Raw genomic sequence first — 16,966 nt, 5'->3', positions numbered from 1 at the left:
GTCGTGGCAGCTGAGCTGGTCTCTCTGCGCCAGTTCCCCAGTGGTGACCGTGGGCAAGTGTCCCAATGGGAAGTGCACTGTGGGACTATCTGCCCCGACGGGCCCATCCCGCCCCAGTGGACGGGGCAGTGCAGGGCGCACAGCCCCCGCCGGCCAGCATGCGTCGTAAAGGCCGCTGAAGACCACAGGACACCAGTAATGTGTGCACATTTATTCAACTTCCTTAAAAAAGGCCTCTCTCCCGTCCAAACTGCAGAGACTGGGCTTCTTAGAGTTTCAGAAAAGATAATGTGGGGACCAGTCTTCTCGAACAATCTGCATGACCCTCAGCCACGGCAGCGTCCAGGTGGTTCCCAGGCCCCCACACACGGAAACGGGGTTCTGTGGGTGCCTGAGTTTGAGAACCACAAATCTATCCTGTTTGACCAAGGTCACTTGACCTTTCGCTTGTGCAACACCCACAGGCCCGTGAGACCTACAGCTCCTGAGTGTTCCCCATCTTTGAAAATGTGGCCATCGACCACCAATTCTAGGAACCCTCTCGCACCCCACGTGTCCCGACACCTCTGAAACCAGAATGCATCCTGCAATTAAGGGGAAGAGGCTTCGCAACATGGGGTCAAACTGAAGGGGCACAGGGACAAAAGGTCTCCGGCCACTTCCGCACCTGGTGTCAGGGAAGTTGCCTTTGATAGCACCGTCCTGGGTGGCAGCCGCCATTTCCTCTGCGGTGTCAGCAGACCATGGGCCTTGGCCTCGCCCTGGCACCATCACGGTCCTTAGTGACCATCACAGGAGGTGGCAGCTCGGTGTGGGTGGCACAGACCTGTCAGGAAGCCAGGCAGGGCTCTGACGGGCCCACCGGCCTCGGTGATGATAGTTTGGCGCTTACCCACCCTGACCACTGGACTTGCGAGAGGTATGACACTGCCCTGGGTACCTTGGCTCAGCTGGGTGAAGGCGGGCATTTACTCTATGACTGGCATGCTCAATTCAGAAGGAGGGGCTGGGCACTCCAACGACACGAAATGCATTGTTCAAGTTGAGGAGAAGCGTCTGTGGTTTGCTCCATTTGAGTTTGTGCACTGAATTCACCTCCAAAAATGCTCTGCAGCTCTTGTCCTTCTATCGGAAGAGCCGGTAGGTCCTGGGCAGGCGGCCATCCCTGCTGGACAGCGCCGCCTGGATGTGCTCGTACGACGGCAGGTCGGCCAGGTCGCCCAGTGCAGCCACCGCGGGTTTCCCGCGCAGCATCTTAGAAGAGACCCTCCTGACATCTTCTGGTTTCACGTCGCCTGGCAGAGAGCAAAGGACAGGAAGCCTGATGCCCACATGGTTCTGTGTCTCCGCGTCATGGTGTGGTCACTAAGCGGACCGAGGGGACAACCCAAGGGGGGCTGGACTGCCGGTGACCCCCCCACCTGGCAGGAGGTGCTGAGTGCTCCAGAAGCCCCAGGTGCAGCCAAGTGTGCACCAGCCGGTCACAGGGCAAAGGACAGTGAGTCCTTCTTAGTGCATGGGCAGGTGTCAGCGGTTTAGAATGATTTCAAACGCAGCAGGACAGCCCGCCCAACAGGAGCTAACGTAAGTGAGAGAGAAAGCTCCTCGTCTCATGAATGTCCCATGTGACGGGTCAGGGCTGCGTGCACAGCTGGGGAGGTGGCAGCACCCCGAGCAGGAGGCCTGAGGGAGACCGGGCATGTGGCACCCCTGGGTCTGGGGCTTCCCCAAGGGAGGACAAGGGTCCCCGCAGCGCTCCAAGCCCAGGAGACACTACGCGGCTGTGTCAGCTTCACACCAGGTAACTCACGGCACGACAGAGCCTTAGTGCTGACCCTCTGGGCTCGCAGCCCGAGAACCTGACGACACTAAGAAAAACCTGTCCCCCACGGCCACAGGCAAATAAAATGTGACGCCCAATTGGAGGCAGCCCAAGGGCCCCCTGAAGATTCCTCGTGGGAGGCCGGACACCTGCCAGAGCCACGAAGGGCAGCACCGCCCCTGCCCCTGCCCGCCCTCCAGCCGCGGGCCCGCGAGCACACACTCACGGATGAGCGCGCACAGCTCGTGGGGCAGCTTCCGGGAGCGGGTCGCCAGCACCTGCCGTCCCACGTCCTCAAAGATGACAGGCCTGGACTCCAGGTTCATCATCAGCATGGACATCAGCTGCGTCTTGGCTCGCTCCAGCTCCACCTGAGGCGACAGCCAGGCCCCGTGGGGGTTCCCAGCGGGCCCCACACCGTCATCGGGCACTGCCACACGCCTCAGCCAGCACAATGGCTTTTGAGAATGTGCCCTGCCCCCAGGCCGAACCAAGGAAGACGGGCTGCCCCTGTGCCCAAGTCACGAGCACGTCCCGCCACGCTTCCTCATGCGCATTTCCTGGGGGGCTGGCTCTTGCTTTCCAGGGCCTTCACCACACTTCAAATATGGAGGAAACACGCTTCCCTGGAGCTCTTGTTCATGGTTAAAGTCACCCCGCAGCACATGAAAGGTAAAGTTTCAAACACCCAAGCCCTGGGACCCCGAAGCTGGGCACACGTTGAAATCACGAGGAAATGAAGCCCAGGTTCCGGGGCTCCACCCAAACCCCAAGGTTCACTGCTCCTGGGGAGTCCTGAGGAAACCAGCTCCGTCTACCAACTCTGCACCCTGAGCCCGTGACCAAGCCTGGAATTGAAAACCAAGCCCAGCAAACTTGGTCCATGGAGTCCAGCCTGGAGTTGGAGGGCACAGGACAGGGCTGGTGGGAAGTGCCACCTGACGGACTTTGAAGAACAAATATGACACGCTTGCTGGCTGTTGAAATTCTGTCATTTCTTTAAATACAGTAATTCCTAATTTAAGACAGGCCTCTTTAATGTTTGCAACTTCAAATAATAACATTGCCCTTAAATTGACTCCATGTTAGAGGAAAGTCCTGTTTCTCCAGCAGGGCACTAACAGAATCGTGAATGTTTCTAGTTTTAAAATAACGTGGCCTTTTCTGATTAAAAAGGGAATGTAAGATTACTGCAAAAAATGAGACGTGCAGAAAATAAATTCTAAAGGAGAAACAGAAGTGCCAACACGAGGCACACGGCCTCGCCTATGGGCTTATCTGGTACCGCACGTGCACATACGTGTTTGCATGTGTGTATCTATGCACGTATACGTGTGTGTGAGCGTGTACGTGTGCCTGTGTGCACAAAACCTACGTGTACCAGCTCCAGTCCAGGAAGTAACAGACTTCTGAACATGGATGGTTATCAAAACCTGAGCTAACAAAGCGAGAGAAGAAAACCCTCGCTTAGAACACAGCAGGGCCTGCAGGAAGCTAGAAAATGCTATGAAGACCAAGGAGGGCTCCCCACAGGGAGCAGCTCAGCTGTGGACCTGGGTCACCCGCAGGCTGCACTATTCTGGCGGGGACACTGGCGCTGGGGGCACAGAGCACAGCCCACCCGCTGTGGGGGAGCTGGGGCAGCGCCCCGCTGTCCTTACCACGTCCACAGTTCCAGCCATGGAAATGAACTCCTTGGTGATGATCTCCACCATTTCCCGGACCTGTGGGGGGGGCAGGGGGTGTGACATTCACCCAGCGCTGCAGGGGCACGCCCTGGTCCCAAACAGCAGCTGAGGCTCCTGAGCCGCGAGCCACGGGGGAGGCGGCGGCCACGCAGCTGGATCCTCACCTGCCTGGGGTCGGCGCTGGCGTGGATACACAGGAGGCCCGTGTCCTCGTAGCTGTGGTGGTAGGCAGTCGCGTTGTACATCCAGTGGTGCCTGCAGGGACAGGAGAAAAGGAGGCCGGCAAGGTGGCACCACGGCCCGATGGCCCTCGGCTGGACCTGGTGGCCCCAGGGACCGCGAGGGGAAGGCGCCGCCCACCTGTTGAGCACGTTGAGGTACAGCCTGGTGAACATGCCCTTGCCGGGCCCTCCGGCTGAGAACGAGCCTCCGCCACCCATCATCATGTTCAGCACAGCGAAGGGGATGAAGTCTCCCTCCTGCGGGGACGGGAGGGCAGGCTCGGCAAGGGACACGGCCCGGGGCGCACGCTATGCTGGCGCAGCGGGACTTACCAGGAAGGAGCAGCTCTCCAGCCCGATCATGATGTGTGTGAGCTCGGGAAACGGGGCAGGGCCCGGGCTGACATTGGACATGTCTCTTTCCAGCTGTAACAGGAAGAACACACAAGGGAACCAGGCTTCGCAAACCTCCCAGGTCCGCTCATCTTAGGGAAGGCCGTCCTTGCTCGGCCCCTGCGAAGCTAACCCCGCCCCACATGGGACAGTGTCGTGCTGAGAGCAGGGGGTGTGCTCAGGTAACACCACGAGCACAAGGCCTGTCTAATAGCCTCAGAACAAATACACGGACGGACGGACGGAAAAGAGTTCGTGTAAAGCAAGCGCCCACAGCCCGAGGCCACAGGTCTCCCCAGGTCGCTTTACCTTGACGACCCCTCCGGTGTACTGTGCTACGGACCGATCCACGTCCCCTGCCGTCTGGCTGCCCCAGGCTGGCCGGGTGCCCACCAGGTGCTTTCTGGCGCATTCTACCAGGTCGTCGTGCTCGACCCCCACGCCTGCCAGCACCATGCGCTCAGGGGTGTAGTAGTTTCGCAGGTAGGAATGAAGCATCTCTCGGTCAATCTTCACTATGTTTTCCGTGGGGCAGAAACGGTGGAGACCAACTGTGTTCTCCCTGTAAGCAGCCTGACACAGGAAGTGAGAGCAGCATGAGTGACAGAGACACGACCAGCTTTCATCAGGCGAGATGTGCCTGCTGTGTTCCCACCGTCCTCGGGGACGCCCATCAGCTACGGTGGGGCAGCGACAGCCCTGTGTGTTCAGTAAACAGTGAAATCTGTCTCTCTAGAACAGAAACTCATAAAATTGTAAAACACCAGGATCATTCTAGAGATGACGTCGGAAGGCTGTCGTTACTGGAAGAACGGAGTCAGAAATTAAGAGCATCCTGCCAACAGCCACAACCTGCGAGGACAGCAGGCAGGCAAACAACCCCGCCAACCACCCTGGTGTCGGGGCCACCGACGGGGTTCTCTGTCTCACCTCATGAATCATTTCTGTGAGAAGCGGTTCCGGGTCAGGCCGCATATTGAGGTCCTCCAGCTCAAACTGGATAGCCATTCGCGCCATCTCAATTTCTTCATCTGCAAAAGACCCAAAGACACGGCTCAGACCGCGCAGGCCAGCATGGAGCTGGGCCTGGCGTCCCCGGCGAGTGGGTGCTGGCAGTCTCCTCTGCCTCCGTCTGGGGCACACGTGTGTGAGTGAGGGGGAGAGTGCCAGGTGGGCAGCGACCTGGCGGAATGGGGCCTCTCACCCGCTGGCTCTGCCACAAAGCAACCCCCTCAGCCTCCTGCCCCAGGGGCACTCAGGCCTGGTCCCACCCCGTCTGTGAGGATAAGACAACAATGGTGAAGGTGCCAATGTCAGCTCATAGAGCAAGGACCAGAGAGATCTAACGCAGAGCTAACGCCCTGGGACACAGGCCAGGCTGCAGGAAAAGAGGCGGTCAGACTGGCTGGGGCAGCCAGCATGGCCCCCTCCTGGCAGGGAGTTCAGAGTCCTGCCATTTGCAAGGCCAAGGAAGGGAATGGAGACAGAGACATGGCAGTTGGGGTGTTTAAAAACAGTCAAGATGCCCTTCCAAAATGAGAGCACCAATATTAGCAACATATCAAAGGGTGCAGAGAGCTGTCCCAGAGCGTGAAGCACCCAGGACTGTCCCACTCATCGGCATTATTCCCACTGAAACTGTGCCAACTCACAGGTCGGCGAGCCAGAGGGCTCCAACAGCAGTGCTCCTCCAGGGGCACTGCTCCCCTCCCCCACGGCCCCTCACACGGCCTGGATGCCCACCTGTTAGCCTAGGGTGCAGGACCACGTCAGCCAGCAAGCCAACCACCGTGTCTAGGCCCTTAGAATCAGCAGACACAGCATACATAGTGGTGTCTCTGGAAAAAACCAACAACGCCGGGCACCGAGATCACGACAGGTGCACACAGTGGGGACTTTTCAGCAATGCACAGCCACAGTCGGCACAGTGCTTTCCTCTTTCCCGTCTCACAATGTCAACTCCTGGCAGGTGGGAACCACAGCGGATACAGGCTGCGCGTGGAGGAAAAGACACGCGCAGCGAGAAGGACGAGAGCCAGCTGAGGTTTCCTCAAGCGCAGGCTCCCTCCATGGTGAACCATTTCATCCTGCAGTCTGAGTGTCTCCTGCATGAACTCACTGCCAGTGTAGGAACGTGCCTGGCCTTAGATGGCGGGGGACAAAGACCGGTAGTAGCATTAGCTCACAGCACGCAGCACTGGTCAGTCAGGGAAGGCACATGACAACCACAGAACCACGAGATGGAGCAGAGTCAAGGGGGAGACTGTGCAGAACAGACACCACTGCCAGGCGGACAGCGTGAGCCGTGGGGGGAGGGGAACACAGCCACCAGTGCCTTTGCAGAGGAGCCGCAGAACCATGTGGGACAGCGGCAGGGGCAAAAGCCTGAGCGGCATCGGGGGCAGGACACGGGGCTGCCTGACCAGTTCCCTGGAGAGTTGGAGGAGGAGGTTTCGGGCAAGAACACAGAGGCTCCAACACCAGGCCACGCGCCTGGACTTCCCTTGATGGGCAGCTGGGAGCCAGAGGTTTCTGAACAGACTTTTTTTGAAAATGTGAGTATGTTGCCTCCACACTAACTCTTATTCTTCGCACTTAACCTGCCTTTTATACATAATGTTCGTCACTCATTTAGACAATCAACCACTTCACACAGTGTGGTCTTGTCAGCCCATCTCCCCTTGCCCTGAACACAGCTTTCTGAATGCACTCCCCACGTGGGAGACAAACCCCACCTGCCCCCGTCCACAGCACCCACACCCATCTGTGCTCCAGCTACTGGGCCCCCCATCCCCAAACACATCACTGCCTCTCCCAGGCTGAGCCTTTCCACCTGCTGTTCCCAGTCTGACCCTCCTCCCTTTGTTCCATTTGGCAAAGTCCTTCAAGAACCAGCCCCAACGTCAAGTTCTCTGTCATTCCTTTCCTGACTCCAGACCAGGTTAGTTGCTCCCACCAGCCTTGGTTCCTGGATCTTGTGTCCATTAACTGGGCGTAACCTTCTGCCCCATCTATGAGCATCTTGGGGACAGGGCCTACTGTGTCCCCAGAGCCCAGCCACTGCCTGGCTCCACTCACAGGTAAGCAGCCCTCTGAGGACCGCGTGGCTCTGTGTAAGTGTTGCCACCTGTGTGTTCTGCCCACCCAACTCTCAGCCCTGGCCAGCGCTCACTTCTCACCGTTGACCCCACAGCCTCTCTGACGGGAGGGGCTCAGTGGGACTCTGACCACACATGAGAACAGTCCCACGTGGATGCAAAACAAGCTTGTATGTAAAAGCTGGTGTACCTTGACGTCTGGCAGTCGCAAATACCCCCGTGCTTTTCCAAGGTAAGCAGGATTTCATCTTTGCTATCAAATTGACTGGTGGACTAGTGAAAACAAGTAAGAAAACCTAGTTAGGTTTCAGCAATCCAAACCAACCCCTGAACTACAATTTTTAAGAAGAAATTTTACTTTTGCTTTCAAAACACAGAAAATGAAATTATCTCGTATTGTCATTAACTTGGCAACCTAATCATTTATTAAAGTAACAATTCTAGAAAAGCGAAACTTAATAGATTCTTCTCAAAGACAGTCTCAAAATTCACAAATGGATACTGACCGAAAATGCCAACTTTTCCAAAAAGTGAGCAATTCCACTAAGATATTTCGCTTCATACCTTGATCCTGAATTAATAAGAACTGGCAATAAAAAAAAAGTGACAGGTTAAATCAATGTTCAAAATGAAAGATTTAATCAGAAAAGACCTTGTAAATTAGAACTGTGAATATGACTAACTGGCCAGATTTCCTTATGTGGGGGTGAGGGCCATATTCGTCATCTTGTGATGAAGGTTTTACAGCTAGCCACATAAGTCAACATTTACGGAACTGTACACTGTATATCTGTGGTTGAAAATTTGTAATTACAGAAAGGTAGAAAAAGGGAAAAAACCCACCACCAAAACGGCCACCATTCATACTTTGGTTACTAGGCTTTCAGGTTTCACAGCACGCCTTTTCATTCGGGATGCAACTCATAAATGATGTACTAATTACAAGTGACAGGCGACTGTTAAAACCAACGGGACCTCCCACAACACCACTATCGGTACTTACTTCCTACTGTACAAAACTGTCCGAATTTATTTTGGGATGCCACGCGCAGCCCATTTTCCAGTGTGGTAACTTTGGTTTCAAACTTTTCCTGTCCATCAACTGTAGCAAAAACAGGCTTGGGTACTCCAGGTAAGGGACAGGAGAGGGGGATGTTGGGATAGGCTCCACCACTGCTAAACTGTCTGTACGCAGGGGCTCCAAACCTGAAACACAGAAATGACCCAGTTACAAAAGCCTTGCAGTGACGGAACCTGTGGTGACCACTTAGTGCAGTCACTCGTGTTGTGTCTCCTCTATGGTCAATGTCTGCCTTTCTAAAGGAGATGCAGTGTTGTCAAGAGCACTGGGTGCACATCCTGCCTGGGCCCAGGGACCTGTGGCACGTTGGCTCAGTTATTTGGGTCTGGACTGCCATCTCTGTGCAAGCACCTCAGGGAGGGGGCCGTGCAGGGGGAAACCAGTTCCTATGCACACAGCACGTGGCAGAGCGCTGCCCCTCAACAGCCCCACTGCAGACTATACAGAAGCCGCACCCTCGAAGCTGGCCTGGAAGGACCCACAGGGCCTGGCCCCCAAGTCCCCATCCCAGCCGCTCCGTCTGGAGGTCCCAGTCCCATGCCTGGAACACACCTGGCTCACCATCATCCCCAAAGCCCTTTCTCACTGTTCCAGCCCCCCTGCGCTCACCCGCACTTGGCACATGGCCGACCCTTTGCTCATCTTTCACCGCTGATGTAATGTCACGTGGTCGGAGAAGCTACCCCTCATGGTTCCACCGGGACTTAGTCTCTCCTGTTAGGTCCTATCACTGAACGCTGCTCACTCCCTTCAAAGCATTTGCGTGACTGCGGAGACCGCGCAGGCTCCTGTCTGTGTCTACGGCCCGCGGACAGCGACTTACACCGCGCCCCTGGGCCCCCAGAGCCCGGACATAGTGACGGGTCAGCACCCGTCTGCTGCCCGAATGAGCGCGGCAGTGGGAGACAGGCAGGCCCGGCCACCGGGCGCGAGGGCGGCGGGGACGCAAACCGCCAGGGGTCAAGCGGCGAGTGGGCGGAGCACGGCCGTCAAGGGCGCACAGGCTCGGCCTCCCGGGGGGCGCGGCTGCAGGGCCGGCGGGGGCGCCACGTGCCCGCCGTCGAGCCCCGTCGGCCCGGGAGGCGAGCGCGGGAGCGGGCCCAGCAGCCGGGGCGAGGACAGGCGGGTGGGGCTCGGGGCGCGCGGCGCCGGGCAGGGCAGCGTCCCGTGGCCTCCGGGACGAGGCGGGGCCCCGCAGTCCGCGCCCGGCCGCGTCTGGGCGTGGGGAGAGCGGAGGCGGGGCGCCCCGAGACACGCGAGCCGGCGCCCCGCTCACCTCAGCGGCCGGCGGCCCCACGAGCGCGAGCCTCGCAGCAGTTGCGTCGCCGCCAGCACCACGGCCGCCATCTTGGGTCTCCACCCACCCTTCTGCCGTCACTTCCGGCCCCGCCCCGGCCCCGCCTCCCCGACGCCGGTCCGCGGCGGTCGGCCGGTCGCTTCCGGGGCTCGGAGCGGAAGCCGGGGAGAGGGGCTCGGAGCGGCGGCCGAGCGGCGGGCGACTGGGGTGGGCGAGTCGGGCCGCGGCCATGGGGCCGCCGCTGCCGGGCTAGGGAGGGCGGCGCCGCCGGGCCCACGGCGATGGCGGGCTACGCGCGCCGCCCGGGCGTCACCCCGCTGTCCCGGGCCCGCAGCCTCGTCATTTCGGACGGTGAGCGGCGGGCAGAGCCGGGCCGGCTGGGGGCCGGGAGGGAGGGCGAGCCCGGGGTCCCGCGGCCCGAAGCGGCCGGCCGCCGACGGAGGCGGGCGCCCCAAGCCCGCCGTGCAGGGGGGCGCTGGCCTCCGGCCCCTCGCTGGTCGTGCCCTGGGCCAGGGAGGCCGCCACGCAGGGCGCCCGCCGGCGCGCGGTGAGGCCGCTCTCGTTGTTGTTCCAGCTCCCGCGTTCTCCGAGCGCCGGTCCTGTCTCCCCCAGTTAGACTGTGCGCGCCCCCGGGGCAGGGACCTGGACTCCCACTTCTTCGGCATTCGGCCGACGTTTATGTGCTATGTGCCCAGTCCGGTGCTAGCTTCCGTGGGCGACACAGGTGAGACCAGGCTTAGGGACCCCGCTCCCAGCACCGCTTGTGCGCAGGTAGCTCTGCTGAGCGTTAACTCACCCCGTGGCCCAGCACTGGGAATACAAAGGTGGAGAGCAGTCCCGCCCACTAGGAGCTCACAGTCTGGTCTTGGGGAGACACCCCCCTCCCGACAGACAGTTCCAATATAGGACGGTAAGTGCCAGGATGGCCACCTTGTTTTTCCAGATGGTGGAGGGGAGGGCAAGGGAGCCCTCACCTGAAGGGCCATGACCGAAAACCAGCTGGAGCAGCTGGGCAGTTCGTTCAGCCTCAGTCTCCCCTAGCGGCTGCTCCGCCTGCCCCCAGGGCTGCAGCCAGTGTCTAGGTGGTTACATCAGGGCCTGAAAAACTAATGGCAACCCAGGAGAGCATTCAGGAGGTGTCACAGACAGAGGAAGACATGTGCAGCCCCACTGGGCATCAAAACCTAGTGGGAGCTGTTTCAGAATCACAGTTGCCAGGGCCCATGGAAGGCAGACCATCTCCAGGGCAGGAGCCCACAGGCGGGTGTTTTTAAAGGTCCCCAGGCTATGAGAACCACTGCAGTTGAGACCCCATGTTGGAAGAAGGTCGTGGTCGTAAGGGCTTCCCACGATCACAGTGGGGTGACGATGTCTCTGTAGGTGTTGTCTGTGGAAAGGGGAAGTGTACAAAGTAAGGCCCATCAGAAGTCCAGGAGACACATTTTGGAGGTAGAGTAGTTCAGTAATCCCTTCTTCTCTCCGTCCAGCACAATGCCAGTCAGGTGCCTGGTGGTGGGATTGTTGATCTGACAGCCTGTAACTAGTGTACCTGGAGCCTGGCAGCATATGGGGGTAGAGCCCACGGATTCAATCTTGACCCTCAGGTAGAAGGGAAAAGGGTCCAACCCAAGATGTGAGGGACGGCAGAGAGGTGGGAAGTCACTTCTGGAGGTCTGAGGAGACAGCAAGGGCTGGAGTTACAGGAGCCAGCTTTACACAAGGTTGGCACCGGGGCTCAGATAACTGGTGGACCAAAAGGGCTGTGGTATGGCTGGGTAGGTACTGGGAGAGCGGGAAGGGGAAGGAAGAGGTGGACGAGTGAGTAGGGAAGGGATGGAGGTGGGGCAGTGCCACCCAGCTTGGTGGGGCCTTGGGAGCTCTGACGGCCCCCAGCCCAGGGCACGCCCAGGCCAAGCTGACAGCCTGTGTGGGAGTGCAGACGCCTGCCTCACGTGGTCCCCGTGGGCAGCCATGTGGGAGCTGAGGGCTGGCTTGGGGACGGGAAGGCGGGAGTGGAAGTAGGCCAGCTTTCTCGTTTCCTAGTGTCACCGAGTTCTGGTGGCCCCGAGGGTGGCCTTCCCGATTTTAGATGTGTTCTTGTTTTGGAAAGAGAAAAGAATAGGAAAGTTTCCTTTCATTGACCTTCAGGAGACTTCACATTTGCAATGTCTGTTGCTGTCTTAGATGATAAACTTGAAGAACTTGAAGAGGCAAATCCTTTCTCCTTTAAAGAGTTCCTGAAAACCAAGAACCTCAGCCTGTCGAAAGAGGACACAGCCAACAGCAGACTTTATGCAAAGGTAAACATAAGGAGTAAGGAGTTTGCCGGGACTTCAGACAGACCCTCCCCCCATCCCACCCCCAGCATCTCTCTCCTGACTCGCGACCTCCTTTTGGAAGAGGTTCTGCAGGCAGGAGGCCTGGGGAAGGCGAGGCAGCTGCTGATGCTGGTGGGGAAGTTGTGTGTGCTAAGCTGTGGCCTCTCCCGTCTCTCATCTGCCCCGGTAGACAAGATAGGGTCTTCACGTTTCAACGTTGAACATCCAGGAAGAAAGGCCTGCGGTGGCTTCTGGGTCTCAGCCTTGCCTCCTGCTGTTTCCTTTAGGAAGCCACGAGGCACTCACTGGGGCTCGACCGCAACTCCCCAACCTGCCAAACCGTGGGGTTTGGCCTGGAATACCAGCAGCCGTTTTTTGAAGACCCAACAGGGACTGGCAACCTCCTGGATGAGGTCGAGGACGAGGACGACGGTTGGGACGGGGCCTACCTGCCGTCTGCTGTGGAGCAGAGCCACTCTGCGAGGGTGGCTGCCAACACGTCGCCCTGTAGCACGTACGTCTCCTTCTTCTCCAGCCCATCGGAGCTGGTGGGGCCCGAGTCTCTGCCCCCGTGGACGCTGAGTGACTCTGACTCTCGCGCCTCTCCGGCGGGGAGCCCTGGTGCAGACTTTGCAGCCCACGGAGAGTCTCCGGGAGACAGGCACCTTCGGACGCTGCAGATAAGTTACGAAGCAGTAAGTGAGGGGGGACACGGTGAATGACCCATGTCAGCAGCACTTTGGGAGACAGTCTGGAGCTTCTGGGGGGATTTGGCTCCCAGGACAAGACAGTCTGTGGTGTGGCAGCCGCTGTAGCGTCTCCGTGTGGAGCACTGTCCCTGGTGCTGACCCAGCATGAATGTGGCCGACGGAGACGTGCTGGGAAGGGCTGTAGGGCACACCCATCCACGAATGAACTGGAACGGAGTGGAGACCCTCAAAGGGCTATCCCGCAGGAAGGGGTCCCTCCTGCTAGCGCTTGGGCAGCGTGCCAAGTGTTCTGGGTAAAGGAGATTTTTTAAATTGCAATTACCTAAAAAGTCGTGAGTAAGAGGGGAGACATGGCCATGGGCCTTAAGTAGGACCCTTCGCTCGTGGTTTTCTTCTGGAAGCGGACTGTGGTGACTCCAGACTATTTGTGTTTATCAAGGCAGACGTGCCAGAGTCGAATTGCGGAAGTGCAGATCTGTTTTGACTGAGACACACTGAGTTCTAATAAGGCTTTTCTTTCTCCACAGCTGAAAGATGAGAATTCTAAGCTAAGAAGAAAGCTGACAGAGATTCAGAGCTTCTCTGAGACACAGACAGAAATGTAAGCCTCAGGTCAGGGCTGCAGTTCTGAACTCCTGCTGCCACTCAAGTCCAGTGTGAAGTGGGAGCCCGGTGACAGGCTGAGCTGAGTCTGGGCTTCACTGACTGAATCCTTAGCACCCGATGCGTGTCCCGTGTTCTGTGTCCAATGTATTGTCTCGAATCCGTCACACTCAGGGCACAGCGGCGGGGCTGGCAGGTGCCCCTCGGGCCGGCCGAGGTTATGGCCCCACGTCTGCGCCTCACGGACACGGTTCTTTCCGAAACACTGGGCGCTTGTGGTTTTTATCGAATGGATCCAGTGACAGCCCCTTTAAGAGTAGTCTTACAGTTGGTCCGTGAGTTCTCAGTAACACGGTTTGTTCTTCAACAAGGGTGAGGACGCTTGAGCGGAAGTTAGAAGCAAAAATGATAAAGGAGGAGAGTGACTATCATGACCTGGAATCCGTGGTCCAGCAGGTGGAGCAGAACCTGGAGCTGATGACCGTACGAAGGGGGAGGGGCAGGGCGCTGGCGGGGTGACGCCGCTGGCGGGATGTGCAATGGGGACTGTGTCCCTGAGGTGCACCCATGCGCTGCCCTGGGCCGTCCCAGAGGCCATCCGTGAGCAGCGGCACAGTTGCTAAGAAGGGGTCCCTCCCTCCCGGTGGCTGTCTGCTGGCGGGAGCTGGCGGGGGGGTACTGGGTGAGAGCAGAGGCGTTGGGAAGGAGGGCCACGTCCTGTGTCCGTGTTGCCATGTCACTAATGCCTTTTCTTTTTTTTTTTTTTTTTGGTAACAGAAACGGGCTGTAAAGGCAGAAAATCACGTCATGAAACTAAAACAAGAAATAAACTTGCTCCAGGTAATTAGAAGGTCTCAAGTTTCCATGTTTGTGAATTAAGTGACTTCCAGAAAAGACACGAAACCACCTCTGTTGGGGCTCTTCCCTCCCCAACGGACGACACACGTGCCAGGGCCGCATGAGCTCCTCTCGGACCCAAATGAAGGCCCCGGGCCCTCAGCCTGCTGCATCTGCTTCATGAGGGTCGCAGCAGGCACTGGGTTCCTGCGTGGCACGTACACTTGAACGAATCTCTGATTCCTGTGGGTTAGTGCTGAAGGTGGACTGGGCACAGCATTAGGAGCCCCCAGTTAGGAAAGAGCACCTACTGTTGGGGGGCCAAGCCCCCGTGCCCTCAGCCGCCTCTACTAAGGTGTGATGTTTGGTTCTAGCTGGACTGCCTTTTAGAAGCTCCCGTTCACCCTCCACAGGCGCAGGTCTGTAACTTCAAGCGGGAGAACGAGGCCCTGCGCTCGGGCCAGGGCGCTAGCCTGATGGTGGTGAAACAGAACACCGACGTGGCCTTGCAGAACCTCCGTGCTGTCATGGACAACTCACGTGCCTCAATAAAGTGAGTGCCGGGGCTGGGGGCTGGGGGGGCGTGCGCTCCATGGTGCTCTGAACCCCGAGGCCCCACGATGGGCCAGCAGGTTCTAACCGCAGCGTGCCAACAGCCCTTCTTACCTGGGCGGCTCGGGCATTAACGATAGACACGTCTGAGGCACAGCTCCCCCACCGGCATGCACGCTGGAGATCCCTAGCACGCTGCCGGCCGTGTCACGAGTCACCCTCACTGTCTGTCCCTCCGGCAGAGCGCTGCAAGGGCAGCCGTATGCACAGCACAGTCACGTGTGTGAGAAAGGCTGTGCTTTCTGTGCTGCTCACTCAGCATGTCCTGGGCCCTGATGGCTTGCCCGTCGCTTGCCCGGCGCTGCTGGCAGCCCATAATATCCATGTTTTCATTTTAGGCAGCTGGTTTCTGGGGCTGAAACACTGAATCTCGTTGCCGAAATCCTTAAATCTATAGACAGAATTTCTGAAATTAAAGAGGATGAGGAGTCTTGAGAACCACGGAGAAGCTCCCAGCTCGCAGCTGTTTACATCCTGAAATCACTACTGGCTGGGTTTAAAAATGCCATTGTGTCTTGAAATACGCAGTCTTCGCCCACAGTAAAAATATTTATCATGAGATACTAATTTCATGACCTGGAACAGTATTATTAGCCAACCGCGAGGAGGAGCAGCTCCCACAGGCGGCCCACGCAGCGCTTCTGGGAAACCCCTGCTGTGTTTTAGACTAATAAGCTATTGGAAGATGTTTTTATAAAAGCCATTGAGTTTTTTTAAGTTACTGAACATGGAAACAGCAATTCTGTGATGCGCGGTTTCCATTCTCATTCCAGAACATTCATTGTAAGATAAGTTCAGTTGATCATACTTCATTTCACCAGCCGAGAAAAACACTAAATGAGCCGGAATTCAGAGGGTTGCCTTGGATTGGGCTCGGGCCTCTCGGCCGCCTCTCCATACCCCTCTGGTGCCCAGTCCCTCCTGTGGCTTCACAGGGCTGGCTCCTGTGGTTGGTGGCCTGGCCTGAGTGCAGACACCCCATGTGGCGGATGCCATCCTCCCACGGGGACCAAGGTCGCACAGGTGTCCACACTGTGAAACCATCTAATACCTTCAGGGGCCTTCGGTTTTGAAAAGCTGCTTTTGGCTGGAGGGTTTTAGTACCGTTTCAAGTGGCCTTTTGTACAATGACGTTCAGAATTCAGGAATTTAGAGGACGTGCTGAGCCTCCTGGGGTTAGCACGAGGTCTCCCAGGGTGCCTTTCCAACCGCTTTCCGATCCGACGCAGAGAGGCGTAACATGCACGCTGCTTTTTGGGCTGTTTTCATGTAGATGTTATTTTTAAATTTTTCCCTCCTGTTCAAATTGACAGCTTATTTAATAAATTCTAAAATTCCTGTGCACTGTGCCTTTTTTCTGACTTAGCCAGTTCTTTATGAGAATCGTGACTGTCCTCTAACGCCAGGGCACGCATCTTGTCCTCGTCACAACAGTGACTTGTGCTGGTATATGAAGCGTCAGCCACCTGCCACGGGGCCAAGGCAGTCTCAGCACTGCTGCCTGGGCCTGACCCCAGTGCGTGTTTCAAGTCAGGCAGATTGGGTTCTTCAACTGTTAGAGCGTTTTTGGAGACCATGTGGTTGAATTTTCAAAAGATGTTTAAACTGTTAGACCCTCTGATCTACAGGGAACTACACTTCGTGCTCCCGCCCCTTGGTGAAAAGTGGGTTCTGTTATCAAAACCGACTTCAGACAGATGGTCTAGTAAGAAAAGTGCTGGAGTGAGGTTCTCTTCCAGGTGTACCCTCAACAGGGACACCTGTAAAGGCAGAGCTGGGCTGCCTGGGACGAGGCCTCAGGCTGCAGCCGTGCGAGGAGCACAGCCTCTTACCGGGAGGGGTTGGGGGACACGCAGCACATCCCCAGCCTGGCATCCCCTCACCAGGCTGCGCCGAAGCTGGGCGGCCACCCGGAGCACCTCGCAGATGTTCCACTGACTCTGACCCTGTATTTCAGCCCCTTCCAACTGCTGCAGGTGCAGATGCCCCAGGGAGGGTGTGGATGAAGCAGGGAGGGGTGTGAGCACGTGCTTTGTTAGCCTGTTCCTTTGTATAGCTTGAAGTTTCCCTAGTTAAAAATACTTGAAAATACAAGTGATGCTGACAAACGTGTTGAACTTCCATCTCTGCCTCTGGACTCTGGCCCTGGGGCGGGTCCCGGGGACGAGACACTGCTCAGTAAGCCTGGGAAGAACAAGCCGCCTGCCTCACGGTCCCCTCGGTCCAGTCCTCACTTTCTGCACTGACCCGAGCTCTCCACTGCCAAGTTTCACAGTCAAACCCACC

The 16,966-nt window shown here is 57.5% G+C and overlaps 2 protein-coding genes across 4 annotated transcripts; one reads left to right on the top strand and one right to left on the bottom strand.

Annotated features, from left to right (window-relative positions):
- Positions 1 to 196: 196 nt before the first annotated feature.
- Positions 197 to 9,694, bottom strand: PMPCA (peptidase, mitochondrial processing subunit alpha). Its single transcript, XM_019756773.3, has 13 exons — positions 9,580 to 9,694; positions 8,226 to 8,428; positions 7,729 to 7,808; positions 7,413 to 7,495; positions 5,868 to 5,962; positions 5,055 to 5,155; positions 4,434 to 4,697; positions 4,065 to 4,157; positions 3,871 to 3,989; positions 3,675 to 3,765; positions 3,484 to 3,546; positions 2,049 to 2,193; positions 197 to 1,295 (listed from the first exon to the last, which is right to left on the bottom strand). Exons 1-13 carry the CDS (start codon positions 9,648 to 9,650, stop codon positions 1,126 to 1,128), a joined length of 1,578 nt encoding a protein of 525 aa, XP_019612332.2. The 5' UTR covers positions 9,651 to 9,694; the 3' UTR covers positions 197 to 1,125.
- ENTR1 (endosome associated trafficking regulator 1) lies at positions 9,323 to 16,018 on the top strand. 3 transcript variants are annotated; one of them, XM_074331358.2, is made up of 10 exons: positions 9,323 to 9,951; positions 10,175 to 10,324; positions 11,205 to 11,321; positions 11,785 to 11,900; positions 12,206 to 12,613; positions 13,156 to 13,229; positions 13,603 to 13,714; positions 14,009 to 14,071; positions 14,482 to 14,621; positions 15,019 to 16,018. In XM_074331358.2, the coding sequence occupies exons 1-10, from the start codon at positions 9,882 to 9,884 to the stop codon at positions 15,113 to 15,115; spliced, it is 1,347 nt and encodes a 448-aa protein (XP_074187459.1). In that variant the 5' UTR covers positions 9,323 to 9,881; the 3' UTR covers positions 15,116 to 16,018. The 3 variants fall into 3 exon arrangements, with proteins under 3 accessions (XP_074187459.1, XP_074187461.1, XP_074187462.1); XM_074331360.2 differs by lacking the exon at positions 11,205 to 11,321 and having other exon boundaries at positions 9,744 to 9,951; XM_074331361.2 differs by lacking the exons at positions 10,175 to 10,324; positions 11,205 to 11,321 and having other exon boundaries at positions 9,744 to 9,951.
- The last annotated feature ends 948 nt before the right edge of the window (positions 16,019 to 16,966 follow it).

The sequence above is a fragment of the Rhinolophus sinicus genome, chromosome 16 (assembly GCF_057876585.1).
Source record: "Rhinolophus sinicus isolate RSI-liver-muscle chromosome 16, RSI-T2T, whole genome shotgun sequence".
In the NCBI taxonomy this organism is placed as follows: Eukaryota; Metazoa; Chordata; class Mammalia; order Chiroptera; family Rhinolophidae; genus Rhinolophus; species Rhinolophus sinicus.
This window is presented reverse-complemented; position numbering and strand designations above follow the sequence as displayed.

Coding starts and splice junctions, on each gene's coding strand:
- PMPCA (XM_019756773.3), bottom strand. CDS start 9,650: ATGGCGGCCGTGGTGCTGGCGGCGACGCAACTGCTGCGAGGCTCGCGC. Junction 3,990..4,064: donor TGGAGAGCTGCTCCTTCCTG/GTAAGTCCCGCT, acceptor CCGTCCCCGCAG/GAGGGAGACTTCATCCCCTT. Junction 2,194..3,483: donor TGGCTGGAACTGTGGACGTG/GTAAGGACAGCG, acceptor CTGTCGCCTCAG/GTGGAGCTGGAGCGAGCCAA.
- ENTR1 (XM_074331358.2), top strand. CDS start 9,882: ATGGCGGGCTACGCGCGCCGCCCGGGCGTCACCCCGCTGTCCCGGGCC. Junction 11,322..11,784: donor AGGAGCCAGCTTTACACAAG/GTTGGCACCGGG, acceptor TTGCTGTCTTAG/ATGATAAACTTGAAGAACTT. Junction 13,230..13,602: donor TCTGAGACACAGACAGAAAT/GTAAGCCTCAGG, acceptor TTCTTCAACAAG/GGTGAGGACGCTTGAGCGGA.